The sequence below is a fragment of the Cokeromyces recurvatus genome, assembly GCF_025118155.1.
Source record: "Cokeromyces recurvatus strain NRRL 2243 chromosome Unknown BX663scaffold_28, whole genome shotgun sequence".
Lineage (NCBI taxonomy): Eukaryota > Fungi > Mucoromycota > Mucoromycetes > Mucorales > Mucoraceae > Cokeromyces > Cokeromyces recurvatus.
Window position 1 is genome coordinate 324,949 of NW_026251414.1, and position 13,575 is coordinate 338,523.

The window sequence follows — 13,575 nt, forward strand, 5'->3', positions numbered from 1 at the left end:
CATCTGTGTTACAAGAAAGTATTGATCTCAAGAAATATATAGCAAACTTGCTTTCACAACAATACAATTACATGATGGTATATGTAATTTAAAAAAGCAGAAAAGGAAAAAAAATAGCCTTGAAATATCCTTAAGATGACATGAATATTATTCCTGTAGTAAAAAGCTGTATTAATACAAAAGAGATCTTTATTATTGTCCCTCTTTAATATCTACATTGTTACACGTTGCAGTACAATTTATTTTCTCTTCTTAAATGGTATAGGTTGGAATATTAAACATCAATAACACTGGTAAAACGATGGGTCATGCTCAACACTCATTGAAATACATTGTTGATTGAATTCATAAATCTCCTCCAATAAATGAGCTTAAATTATTGTGTTCTGTAGAATCTTTTTTCCAGGAACAAACTTTATTGTATACTTATTTTTTTTTTCTTATAATGACATCATTTTTTTTTTTTAAATAAATTTTAATATATGGAGGAAAGAAAAAAATTTTAGTTATTTTCCTTTTTTATAATTCTAATATAAAAAAAGCCAGAAATTGCTTTTATTTTGAAGCACTGCTTTCATGGATGGGCTTTGATTAATGGTCGGCACAAATTGACTTAACAAAAGTTATTGATAATCAGCTAATAGAAGAGGTTTATCAGTGAAATAGATTAATGATTGATCATAATTGACTTTTTTTTTTTCATAGTAATTTCCAAAATCGAATAACGACTCTAATTCACGTATTTGTTATTGTCACATAATGCTATTCAAAAACACCCATTTGTAAATACTCCCCTTTGGAATCGTGTCCTCAAAAGAAAATTATATAAACAAAATTTATTGTGTCCACTTAAAATTTCTAATAAAAATCGATTAGGATTGATTTTTCTTTCTATGTCGTCTTTGTAAACGTGGTCTTGCTTCATCCCAAGGACCGTGAATTTCACTATTTAAAAAAGAAAAAAAGATTTAGTTTTTTCTTTTTTTTTTTTTTTTTTCCTCTTTTTTTCTTTTACTTTTTGTATTTTTGAATGAATATTAACCAATAAGGACAAATGATGGTTATAAATGAAAATCCAAGAATATAAATAATGACAACTGCCTTTGAGATATAAATGAACAAAATTATACAAGACAATAATAAAATTAATGTCATAGCGATTTGTATATATTGACTGAAATTCTATTTTATGTTTGATTAGCATCTAATTATATAAATCTTTCTCTCAGAATTATTACCCTTAATTGTCTTCTAAAAATAGGAAATAATGAAAACCATTCTACCGCAAAAGATAATAATCCAAATACATCAATATTTGTATCTAATCGAGAAGCTAATAAGACTGAAGCGAAAATAGCTGCATTGGTTGATAATGAGCCGGGTATTCTAAATGGCTAAAGTAAGGCTCTAATTATGTTTTCTTTTTCTTTTTCTTTTTTTTTTTCACTCACTGTATACTGTTGTTGGCTTGTGGTGCATGATAGTCATGAAATAAAATATTTGTCAAAAAGCAACAAACAGTTAAAGCCCAAATGGTATCATCACTCGTTTGACTTGTCAATGTTTTTAAAATAGGCGATAAACCTAATAAGGTGATAAAAAAGAAAAATGCACTCTTTGCTACTCTCTGTCCTTTACAAGATGGGTCATTATTTGTCGTCTAGTTCTCATTTCATTAACTTGTACTCACTTTTAAATTCGTAATCACTTTGTGTCTTCACCATCATCCAGTCCCAAAAAATATATCCAAAACCTGTCAAAAAAGTGCCAACCCAGATTAAATGTTGGCCAGACAGAATGTGATCCTGTAAATAAACAAAAATAGCAATAAAGATCACAACAGTACTAATATGTTGTGTGATTACGCCTGATTCATAAACCATTGTCCAATAATTATAACTTCTCACATTGACTAAACATACATAAATAATCGATTAAATGATGTTAATGAAACATGTAATTCAATTTACCGTTTCTTTGTAGTTCTTCTAGGAAGGTATTGTCGACATAATTATCTGGGTAGTTTTGTTTTACCCATAGAAGTTTTTGCCAAGGTGGATTTTGATAGTAGTCATCGGCTTGTTGAAAAGATTGCGTCGTAGACGCATACATCACAAATTGAAAAATATGTATATTTGTATTTATAATAATGAAAGAAAAAAAAAGGATTAGGATAAGTGGATAAAATATTTATCCCTGACTGATTCATAATAATCAAGCAGCAGCACAACTCATAATAGCATAATTTAGAGTATAGTATTTTTTTTTTTGAAATTTCACATCTATTTTGATGAGAGAGTATAATAATATATGCCATTAGTATAGTTCTTTGCATCTGTATGAATGGTAGTTAATGAAGAAATTAACCTAGCATTTAAGTTCATGAAACCATTTTATTTGCTAAATTATTAACAAACAAGTCAATGGTAGATCCATTTGAGAACATAATTAAATAGTTGATAACCGAAGAAATATTAAATCTAATGTTTACAATATTCAAATAAAGAAAGGAAGGAGGGAAGTTCAGCTTCATGCTCTATTTCATGTAACGTATTTATTTGTACATCTAGGAGTTCCGTATTATTGTAGCAACAGCTGAATTATGGATTTAAAAAATTATAGTCATTTGTAAATTCAAATTTTAATTGGCTTGATATACTGTATTTAATATAAATATCTGTATATTTTTTTTTTTTTTTTGAATTAAAAAGAAAAAAACTCGTGCTTCTTTTTCCCTTTTCCTATTTTTTAAGTAAGAAAAAAAAAATTAAAATTAAACCCTTCTTATTTCTTATATCTATTTAATTATACCAAAAGGTAATTATTTGATTAATAGATTTGAAGCTGCATTTAGTATTTGTAAAAAAGAAAAAAAAACCTTTTTATTGTTGTTGATTTGTTAAAAAAAAAAGTTGTTAAATTGCACATTTTAATAAGATTTGTCAGTTATTAAGTAACAACATTAATCAGTAACGAAAAATACTAAATGCAGTTTTATTAATTTTATATATTTATGTATTTTTTTTAGACTAAAGTATTTTTTTTTGTAATAGAATGGCTGAAATTAGAAGAAAACTCGTGATTGTGGGCGATGGTGCGTGTGGCAAAACCTGTCTTTTAATCGTGTTTTCAAGAGGAACATTCCCAGAGGTAAATAGATATTAGATATATAAAGATATTATACCGAATAATAATATTTGTGTCATTTTTTTATAGCTATATGTTCCTACTGTTTTTGAGAATTATGTTGCAGATGTAGAAGTTGATGGAAAAAATGTTGAATTAGCCCTTTGGGATACAGCAGGTAGGTTATTAGGAAGAATATTAGGGAACATTTATTTTAATATCATATTATATAGGTCAAGAAGATTATGATCGTCTTCGTCCTCTTTCTTATCCTGATTCTCATGTTATTTTGATTTGTTTCTCTATTGATTCACCTGATTCATTGGATAACGTTCAAGAAAAGGTATACATGCAGTCTATCTAATTGGCAAATAGAGTTTTAACCCTTTTTATATACATATTTATATAGTGGATTTCCGAAGTACTTCACTTTTGTCAAGGTCTACCTATTTTACTTGTTGCCTGTAAAAAAGATTTAAGAAACGACCCTGCAAAAATTGAGGAACTCAGAAGAACATCTCAAAGACCTGTAACTACTGAAGAGGTACAAATGCAAGAAGATATTATTATAGATAGACATTTAAAAAAAAAAAAAAAAAAAAAAAAAAAAAAAAAAAAAACACAAATAATACTAAAAATAGATATGACTATAGGGTTTGGGTGTAGCACAAAAAATTGGCGCTTATAAGTATCTTGAATGTTCTGCAAAGACTGGAGAAGGTGTACGTGAAGTGTTTGAAAATGCTACCCGTGCTGCTTTAATGATGAATAAACCTTCTGGTAAGAGTAAGAAGAAGAAGTGTATTATTTTGTAATCTCCAATATCATCACAACACATATTTTTTATATAAACTTATAAATTAATGGATGGCTTTGGCTTAAACTTTTTTGATGCTCGCTCTGCAGGTCTTGCAACAAACTGAGGGCCATAAAGTGTATAAGTTTTATCTTTTTCTTGAATATAAATATTAAAATAACTTGTATTTTTGGGTATCTCTAAAATGGTTTTAAACATTAGCTATTAGTCTGTATTTTACTGTTATTCATTCACTTACGCTTAAGCTTATTCTCTTTTGTAATAATTTTAAACATGGACATTGTTTCTTGGATAACAATACCTGACACACCTACATAACTTGGATTTGTACTCTGAATGACTATCCGGTGTATATATATATTGAAATAAGCCTCTATCTTGTAAACAATATCTGTATGTACGTACGTATGTACGTCTATTTACCTGTCATAGTAGCACCATGAAAATCTGCCTTTATTAGTTTTTGCTCAAAATTCGCTAATCCTTGTTGTAATAATTTAGACATATAACCTTGCCATAATTGAGACAATGGCTCAAATAATTTATATTGATGAGCATCCTTGGGTATCTCATATACCTTGAGCTTTCTCTTTTCTTTTGCTGTTAATTTATGATCGCGTTTATGTCTAAGCTTCTTTTGTTGTTGTTTGCGTTCCTCTTCTTTTACAAATGCATGAGAACGGTCAATATACACAGGTCGCATAGTGTCCATGAGTTTGTCTGGATCTGTCGTAGAACGAATAAATTCAGTAAGAACATCTTTAACTGAACTTGTTTGTTTATTGCTGCCTGATAGAGGTTTATAGACACTTTCGCCTATAATTGAGTATTATAATGAGTTATACATCTTTTAAACGCTACAAATCAATTTTACCTTTGTTCATGTTAATGTATTTTGTTAAGAAAAAGAAAAAGAAAAAAAAAAAAAGAGGAAATAAAAGTATTAAAATTTTTTTTTCTTTTTTAGATACAGTGGAATGAATTATAAAAATCCGAATCCAAAAAAAAAAAAAAAAAAAAAAAAAAAAAAAAAAAAAAAACTCATTTTTAGTGTAAAAAATAAAAATACTTGTATATATTTTTTAAAGAGTTAATCTTGTTTATTACTACTGAGGCCTTTACCGCTATGTTTGTTGAAAGTAATAAAATCTAAATAAATAAAGCCTAAAAGGCTTACTGGAATTAATATGTTTATCAATTGATAGTATTTCATCTAAACATGATTTTTCAAATTATTCTGGAAATACTTTATTAAATTTTGGGAAAAAAAAACATTATTAAGGAAAAAAAAATAATCAAAAATATTATTTTAAAATAGAGTATATAAAAGGAGATATGATCATTTTGCTATATTGCCATCAATTGCCCAATTTGCAACATACGAAAAATTAATAAATGGTTGTTGATCTTGTTCAGTTAACATAGCATTAATGGGTGTTAAAATTGGAATTTCTCTCGTAAATTCTTCATCAAAATTGGACGTATCTGCTCTTCCATTTACAGTAGGTATATAGGGTGGTTTGACACGTTTGGCTAACATATCTTCCCAATTGACACCCGCAAAAAAGAGATGTCCTTTTATCTCTTGAGCATCTCCTTTACCACCGCCCAAACGTTTTTCAGGATTGCGTTCTAATAAAGCTTCACATATTGAAATTGATTCCTTTGTCATCTCATTTGGATACATAATTTTATCCTCTAATACAGCATCAAAAATCTCATCTTCATCTTCTCCCTTAAATGGGGATTGTCCTAATAACATCTCATAAAGTAATACACCAAAGGCCCACCAATCTACAGCTCTTCCATATTTGTGTTCTAACAATATCTCAGGTGCCATAAATTCAGGTGTTCCACAAAATGTATTTGTCTTCTTATCACCCACCATACCATCCTTACAAAGCCCATAATCAGCCAACTTGATATGTCCATCTAGACCTAACATAATATTATCTAGCTTGAGATCTCGATAAATGATTCCCTGACGGTGAAAGTATTCGAGGGCCAATAAGACCTCACATGCATAAAATCGAGCACGTTGCTCTGAAAAGAGTTCTCGTTGAATATGCATCATCAAGTCACCACCACTCACATACTCCATCACATAATAGATACGTGTCTCTGTTTGAAAGGTTGAATGAAGATTGACCAAGAAGGGGTGCCGGTTGGCTGCTAGAAAGACGCGTTTTTCAGCTCGCGTACTTTCTACTTCATCATTGTCCAACACAAATCGCTTTTTGAGAATCTTGATTGCATAGAGTTCGTTTGTGTACTTTTCTTCGGCTAACATGACTTTACCAAAATTACCACGTCCAAGGACAGCAAGGAAATTGAAGTCATCTAAACCCACTTTACGATTCACCTGGACAGGTGTAGTGATGGCTGTATGCTTAGGTTCAAATGGTTGGTTAAAGAGATTAATGAGAGTTTGTGATGAAGAAATTGTATCATGTACAGAAAGTGGACGTGGAAGTACTTTTTGTAAATCTGTTTGGGATAGTGAATCAGCGTGTATGGTTCGTCGTCGGTTTGCAGCTTTCATTTCACTTAGCATTAAATTCGCCTTTTCCATTGACATACCGCAAAAGTCAGGTACCAATTTAGCACATTTAGTATGACAAACAACACTACATTCTATAACTAGGTGAGACGACTTGACTCTCCGTTTTCCCCCTTTCCTTTTTTTTTTTTTTTTTTTTTTTACCTGCACATTTCTGTGCTCCTCTAAATCCAAGTGGTAACATAAACCCACAATGGCAACACCAATTAGCCCCAATAATAGTGAGTGGCTCAAATCGATGAGGAATACGATGTTTCAGCTCATCTTCATCATGTTTCTAAAAAAAAAAAAAAAAAAAAAAAAAAAAAAAAAAAAAAAATACAAGTTAACGAAACGAAACTAACTTACTCGTTTACATAAAAAAAATAGATGTTTTACAAGTTTAGATCTGGATATACAACGTGTAACTACTTTTGTATAACATTTTCGATGACATGCTAATCCACAATCTTCACATTGATATGCTAACTTGGTCATAAAATCACCACAAAGAGCACATTTCATAATATGATAAAACCTTCTGGCTACAAATTGATGTCCATTCATCTCATGTATTTCCCCTTTACGTTCACGTACAGCACCTACACGTCCCAGCTTATCCATTGGCCGTTTCTTGACATCTCTTATAAAGTTAAGATCCAGCAAAATTTTACCTAGTGGTTCTACATCAAACCATGCATGAATACCTACAGGTTGATTTTCAAGCTTCTGTTTTCGTAATGTCTCTGCGATATCTGAAATTTTAAGCCATAATAGACCGATAGGTAATGTACGATCCCCTGATTGGTCATAGATCAAAAGCTCAACTTCAGTAGCCTTATCCACAATTAAATCAAACTGATCACCCCAAACGTCATTACGACTCGGTCTTGTACGATTCTGAATGGCGCCATCAATCTTGATCATCACAGCCGTTTGAGGGTTTTGAAACATGCGTGTAGGAGCATGAACTAACTCATGGGCTTTAACGATTTTAAGTTGTAACTGACCCGTTACAGGACGACGACGAGCCACCGGCATACCTTTCTCCTCGTTTATATTGTTAGTAGAATCATTATCAACATGACCGTCTTCTTCTTCACCTAAATATAAATCCTTGTATTTCTTGACAGCATAGGCTAATAAGGCCATCTTTTCAATACTTTCCAATTGTTTTTCAGATAGTTCTTGCTTACGACGACGATCAGTCGTTGATGACAAAGTCTTTGAAAGGTTTCGAATACCCTCTTGAACTTTCTTTTCAACATCAACTTTATATTCAAGTTCATGAAGTTTAAGTGAGACTTTGGCTCTATTAATAGGTGTATCTGCCTCTAAAAGATCTAGATAGCAAGTAGAATAATAAGAAAAAAAAAAGAAAAGAAAAGGGATTGAATCATTCTTATGACAGTTTTACCTAAATTTGAAAATCTTTTTGTTACTGCTTCTTCTTCTTCTTTTTCTTCAAAAGAAATCGGAATAGGTGATTTTACAACAGATTGGTTGTCTTGCTGTGAATTATCATGACTTTTAATGGATATATAGGATGCTCTGTTACTCTTTATTTTTAGTCTTTTTAACTCTTCCGTAAAATAGTCAATGTAACGTTGTGATTCTCTAATTTGGGTATCACATTGGCGTTGAGCATTGCGGTCCTGAAGGAATTTGCGAAGTTCAATTGCTTTGTTTTTCAACTGTGTATTTTGTTCTATTTTAGACTGAACTTCTTTTATGCGTGTCTGAATTTCCTATATGTATAAAAGTAGTTGGGGTTGAGGAGGGAAGAGGGAAAGAAAGAAAAAAAAAAAAGTTAAAATAGGCTGTGTATGCAGTGTGTTACCTCCATTGCTGCTTATTATGAAATGAAAAAAAGAAAGAAATGAAGATGTATGAATGACTATAATAAATAAATAAAAAAAAAAGAATGAATTTCTCCTATAAAAAAAGGGAGAAAGAAATTGAATATATTTTGTTTATAAAAATAAACACATATATGAATGTTGAAGAAGAATAATAATAATAATAATAAAAAAAAAAAAAAAAAAAAAAAAAAAAAAAAAAAAATAATAATAATAATAAGAATAATAATAATAATAGTAACTACTTTGAAATAAGGATATTGTATGAACAAACTGAAATTGAAATTCAGATGCTGTATTTATCTTTTTTTTTTTTTTTTGGACGAAGCGAGAAAGCTATTTTAGATTTCTTAGCATATTATCATCTTCTTTTACTGGTTCCTGTAAGTACATAAAGCAGTTATTCCTTTGCGTTGAATATCTACCTTATCTTAGCGAAATAAACCCATTTTATGACAATGGTATGGTAAAAAAAAAGAGGAGGAAAGTAAGTAAACAGGCTACTAAAGGCCCTGGTCCAAGTGTGGGTGGGTGAATAGGGAAAAGGAATGATTTTACTGTACTAAATCCCTAATTCAACTAACTCAATTCAAATTGACTATCACAACAAAGCATTATTTCAATTTTGACTGAAACTACTTTATCAAAATACTTGACACGACTTATTAAAAGAGTTGCTTTGACTCTGATAAATTATAAATTGTATTCAGTTTGTCAAAGGAGACTTCTTACCTTGACTCGGGTTATATACTATACTTTTTTTTTTTTTTAAGTATTAACAGTAAAATGGAGTCATATTGCTCTCAATGCTTTTCTTTTTTTTTATTCTGACCCGTTTGTAAATGATTTTCTATAATGCATAAAATAAAAATGCAACACAATTCCTCTAATAAAAGAAAAGTAATCGCTATCAGTACACAATACCTTCGCTAGTAAATATTATAAAACCTATAACTTAAAATAGACGCATGTTAATTCCAAGATATATAATGCATTGACTTTCATTGTACAAAGAAGTGTTTGTTATGAACCTGACACTATTAACCAAAGTATAGATAACTTTTGATCTTTTGTTTTTTTATGTTAGATCAAGTAGACTCAATACATATAACACAAGAAGAAAATGCTGTTGGTAGTTTTTTGGAGCAGGAATGTTCGGTAAAAAATCAAGTAGGGCTCAAAAAGTTAAAATAGGGCAACGATTGGTGTGCCTATCGTGATGCTTAAAAAAATAATTCCCCAGGCAATTTTGATATATAGTTTATTGATGTGTTTCAATTTTATTAATAACAAAAATGTATACATTTAAGGCTTTTTTTTTTATTCAGTGTTTTAACTCAATTTGTCCATAAAAAAAAAGGCACATTTTATCATTTTTCTTTGTTATATACATGGAACATATTTGTCATTTATATATGAAAAAAATGCATATACATTTTGTATTATATAAGAGTAAAAATTTTAATATATATATATTTATATAATATCTACATGGACATATAATTTCCTTTCTTTTTGTTTCTATAATTTAAGAATAAGTATCAACTAAAGAATCTCTTAATTCGTTAACGATGGCTGTGGGTTGAGCGTCTTGTAATTTGAAGATACTTTCAATTACACTTAATTCAGTTGAAGTTGTATCCATACCAGCAAATGCGCACCAATCATTTACAACACATCCAGCACCAATAACATCTGAACCACGATTGACAGTACCAGCCACAAGAGGAACTTGCAAAAGAGCTGCTAATTCATCTTGATCTTGAACAGAAGTACGAGGATGGACAAGACCACCTTGATTAGAGAGAGCACAATAAGATCCGACCAAGACATTATCAGCTACAGTCTGACGGAAGACTTCTACTTGCAAGGTATCCGCAATAATTTCTTCTGTTTCACGATCAATATCTGGATGAACAAGAGCAACATAGTCGTTACAGGCAATGACGTTACCCAATGCTGAAAGACGTTCCTCAACACGTTGAACTGCAACACTGTCAGGTAGTGAGTTACGTAAATGTTGAAGTTCTTGATCAGTTGTAGTGCTGGGCACAAGAAGACCATGTTTGTTACCGGCTGTTAAACGGCCAACAATACGTGTACCGGCAATTGATGTATGAATGACAGGAATCACATCACCTAATTCACCTTCAAAAACACTTGAAATAATATATAAGTTTTTTATTCATTTTATATCGTTACGCTTATTTTACCTATAAAAGTTTTCAGAGCCACCCAAGGCAACTAAACAATAACTGTTTGTTAAACGAGAAAATACACCAATCTCGTTACTATTTTCAAATTGTGCACCTAAAGTAATCAAAATCAAATTAATATAAACTAAATTCAACATACTTTTTTTTTAACGTCATAATTATATTCTAGATTAATACTTACGAACTGCCATTTATAATTAATACAATGTTGAAGATTAAAGAAATAAATAAAATTTTTGCTGTGATTTTAAATACATAATTTTTTTAGATTTGGAAGGCGCAGTACTTTCACCAATCAAGCACGCGTATCGTGACTTGCATAAGCTTTCATAGAAATGCTGCGGTATCATCCTCTCTCTATAACTGGATTTTTTTTTCCACTATACGGAATTTAAAAAGTTGGCACTTAGTGTGGTATTTGAGTTGACACTCTTTTTTTTTATGCCTTCGATTGGCTCCAGTTAAAACATAATGTCTGCGCATAATTTATAAAATTCAAAAATGCAAATAATTAATGCAAAAAAAAAAAAAAGCATTGCACTTTACTCATGATTTAATTTATAATAAATTAACTGATATATTTATACTCAACAAGATATAAAACTTGGCCTTTTTATTTTATTATTACTTTTCATTTGAATGTCTTCTGTTTAGTCGTGTCATAATTATGATTTATGACTTTGTTCAAAAATTAGATAACAATCAACTATAACTATATTTACATGGATTATATATTTTCAACCCTATTTGCATAGCATGTTTATTCCTAGAATATAAAAATAAAATATTATGTGTCTATATCTTCTTGTTGTAGAAATGATACAGAGAAGAGGGTAAATATTGCCACTTTGCGAAAATTGAAAGCAAAATCTGTTTGTCTATTTATGCCAAGTGAACTTGTCTTTTTGAGCAAGGAGAAATGTCACAATATGTTGAATCAAATTGGCTAGAAAAAATGATATAAACTCTAAGATTTTTTAAAAAAAAAAGTCAACTTTTTTTCACCTTTGTTTTAAAACTTTGCAATGACAAATACTTTCTTTTACGAAGATGGGCAGGAAAGTGTATACAATGTAGATCACTCACAAAGAGATCATGATCACTCAAATGAGACTGGGATCACTCAATTGAGACTGGGATCACTCAATTGAGACTGGGATCACTTACAAATAGATTGGGATCACTTACAAATAGATTGGGATCACTCAAATGAGATCGGGATCACTTACAAATAGATTGGGATCACTTACAAATAGATTGGGATCACTCAAATGAGATCGGGATCACTTACAAATAGATTGGGATCACTTACAAATAGATTGGGATCACTCAAATGAGATCGGGATCACTTACAAATAGATTGGGATCACTTACAAATAGATTGGGATCACTTACAAATAGATTGGGATCACTTACAAATAGATTGGGATCACTTACAAATAGGTTATATTCTAAAATACCCAATTCGTAGATTGTATTCAACATACTGAACATACTATTTTTATTTATCAAATTTATTAATTAGTTAACTAAACTTGGTATAAATGGAAGTGAGGAATAATAAAATAATATAAAATTAATAACTCGACTCAAGTCAGTGATAGAAGTTAAATTTATTAAGATACTATTACTAATTTATTAAGTTTGAGAACGTCTCTTGCAGCCGGTTCTACTCTTAAATTTTTGGATTGATATATTCTTTTTATCATGTAATAAGCTGTACCTGTCAATTACTTCAATTTTATATCCATGATCTATTACAATTTCTTTTACTGACTTATATAATCTACAATGGAAAATTAATATGAAAATAAAATTGTAATATTTTGTGATTCCTTTCATTTTACATACTTTAATGTATTATAGACATCATCAGGGTCATTTGAAAGGCCAGCTTAATCAATTACGCATAGACGAATGAATTTTGTATTGGCAACGAAAAATGAAAGCATGTCTATTATACAAGTAGATATGAGATATCTATATTCACCTAATGGTATATAAATATTATTTGAATGTTTCCAGCACAATCAATTAATTCTAATTCAATATCGTTTGTATCATAGTCTCTCTGAATAATAGGTGAATTAGAAACTGACGAAAATGAAGCAAATATTTTTTCACAAAAGCATCTCTTCTTGAGCCCTGTAATCATTAGATTCAAAAGACGTATTTTTGTTTCATGTGATTCTGTTGTAGGCGATTTTCTCATACTGCCCCATTCATCCATCTCAACGCCTCACTCGACGACATGCAGTCATATGTCTCCAAATACACCGTCGGTTACAGATGCCTGAAACTATAGAAGATCCCTTGTCCTTTCTTTTAAATCAACTTCCCACCAAGGAACCAGTCTCATCTCATTCTGTCATCCCTTGGCACATTCGATGGCCCTCCATCTGCTTTATCCTTCATGAACTTGACCAGTTACAACACAATAAGCCGTTTCTTTCTAACCCGCTCAATCCTGGTCAACGTCTCTTAGATTGGCTTCCTCATTCTCCTACACTACCTGTATAATATTTACATTGCATCTATCACACCCTTCCTTTCTTTTACGTTTTTCCTCTTGCTCCTAAAGAGGTTTCTTCGTTCCTTATTCCTTTAAAGTGATCCAGCCCAGGCAAATTCGATATATTTAATAACATCTTGTGCTCAAATGGGGTCATGTATTTTTTAAATAAAAAACTACTGTTTAATCGTAGGCGATTTTCTAACATAGCCAACCGTACATGCTTTCTGAATCGCGTATCAAAGTCACGTATATGATCTAGAAAAAAAAATTCGTTAAGTTATTTTGCTTTATAAATACAAACAAGAATATAATCTAATATTAATTTTTTTTTTACCTTTAACACCTTCATTAAATAACCATAGCGACCTACCTTTAACGGGTAGGCTATTCTCTCTTTCTCTTTTTATTATGATTTTTCCAAAATGTGCATTCTCTTTGGTTAACCAGTGTGCAAATTGAGAATTCGCGCATATAGTGTGAAGATTTGGTAATCTTTTTCTGTA

General features: G+C 30.5%; 7 protein-coding genes across 7 annotated transcripts; 2 read left to right on the plus strand and 5 right to left on the minus strand.

The window, feature by feature from the left end:
* Positions 1-872: 872 nt before the first annotated feature.
* On the minus strand, positions 873-2,112 carry BX663DRAFT_440797 (phosphatidylinositol N-acetylglucosaminyltransferase subunit C; the record flags this gene model as incomplete). Its single annotated transcript, XM_051523417.1, has 6 exons — positions 873-945; positions 1,016-1,182; positions 1,239-1,386; positions 1,452-1,632; positions 1,691-1,912; positions 1,971-2,112. 6 exons carry the CDS (start codon positions 2,110-2,112, stop codon positions 873-875), a joined length of 933 nt encoding a protein of 310 aa, XP_051379770.1.
* Positions 2,113-3,054: 942 nt separating this feature from the next.
* BX663DRAFT_440691 (GTP-binding protein rhoA) lies at positions 3,055-3,941 on the plus strand (the record flags this gene model as incomplete). Its single annotated transcript, XM_051523410.1, has 5 exons — positions 3,055-3,150; positions 3,217-3,304; positions 3,360-3,469; positions 3,536-3,670; positions 3,780-3,941. The coding sequence occupies 5 exons, from the start codon at positions 3,055-3,057 to the stop codon at positions 3,939-3,941; spliced, it is 591 nt and encodes a 196-aa protein (XP_051379771.1).
* A 38-nt stretch (positions 3,942-3,979) lies between these two features.
* BX663DRAFT_554739 (Rof/RNase P-like protein) lies at positions 3,980-4,827 on the minus strand (the record flags this gene model as incomplete). The annotated part of the gene is made up of 4 exons (XM_051531557.1): positions 3,980-4,122; positions 4,182-4,283; positions 4,367-4,759; positions 4,818-4,827. 4 exons carry the CDS (start codon positions 4,825-4,827, stop codon positions 3,980-3,982), a joined length of 648 nt encoding a protein of 215 aa, XP_051379772.1.
* A 348-nt stretch (positions 4,828-5,175) lies between these two features.
* On the minus strand, positions 5,176-8,474 carry BX663DRAFT_520426 (kinase-like domain-containing protein). The gene is made up of 5 exons (XM_051529112.1): positions 8,323-8,474; positions 7,900-8,230; positions 6,882-7,825; positions 6,648-6,780; positions 5,176-6,577 (listed from the first exon to the last, which is right to left on the minus strand). Exons 1-5 carry the CDS (start codon positions 8,326-8,328, stop codon positions 5,283-5,285), a joined length of 2,709 nt encoding a protein of 902 aa, XP_051379773.1. The 5' UTR covers positions 8,329-8,474; the 3' UTR covers positions 5,176-5,282.
* Positions 8,475-9,581: 1,107 nt separating this feature from the next.
* Positions 9,582-10,759, minus strand: BX663DRAFT_520427 (eukaryotic translation initiation factor 6). The gene is made up of 3 exons (XM_051529113.1): positions 10,739-10,759; positions 10,555-10,651; positions 9,582-10,500 (listed from the first exon to the last, which is right to left on the minus strand). Exons 1-3 carry the CDS (start codon positions 10,746-10,748, stop codon positions 9,870-9,872), a joined length of 738 nt encoding a protein of 245 aa, XP_051379774.1. The 5' UTR covers positions 10,749-10,759; the 3' UTR covers positions 9,582-9,869.
* Positions 10,760-11,886: 1,127 nt separating this feature from the next.
* BX663DRAFT_554742 (uncharacterized protein) lies at positions 11,887-12,787 on the minus strand (the record flags this gene model as incomplete). Its single annotated transcript, XM_051531558.1, has 4 exons — positions 11,887-12,052; positions 12,281-12,343; positions 12,409-12,451; positions 12,586-12,787. 4 exons carry the CDS (start codon positions 12,785-12,787, stop codon positions 11,887-11,889), a joined length of 474 nt encoding a protein of 157 aa, XP_051379775.1.
* Positions 12,767-13,228, plus strand: BX663DRAFT_520433 (uncharacterized protein). Its single transcript, XM_051529114.1, has one exon. The coding sequence runs from the start codon at positions 12,847-12,849 to the stop codon at positions 13,075-13,077; it is 231 nt and encodes a 76-aa protein (XP_051379776.1). The 5' UTR covers positions 12,767-12,846; the 3' UTR covers positions 13,078-13,228.
* The last annotated feature ends 347 nt before the right edge of the window (positions 13,229-13,575 follow it).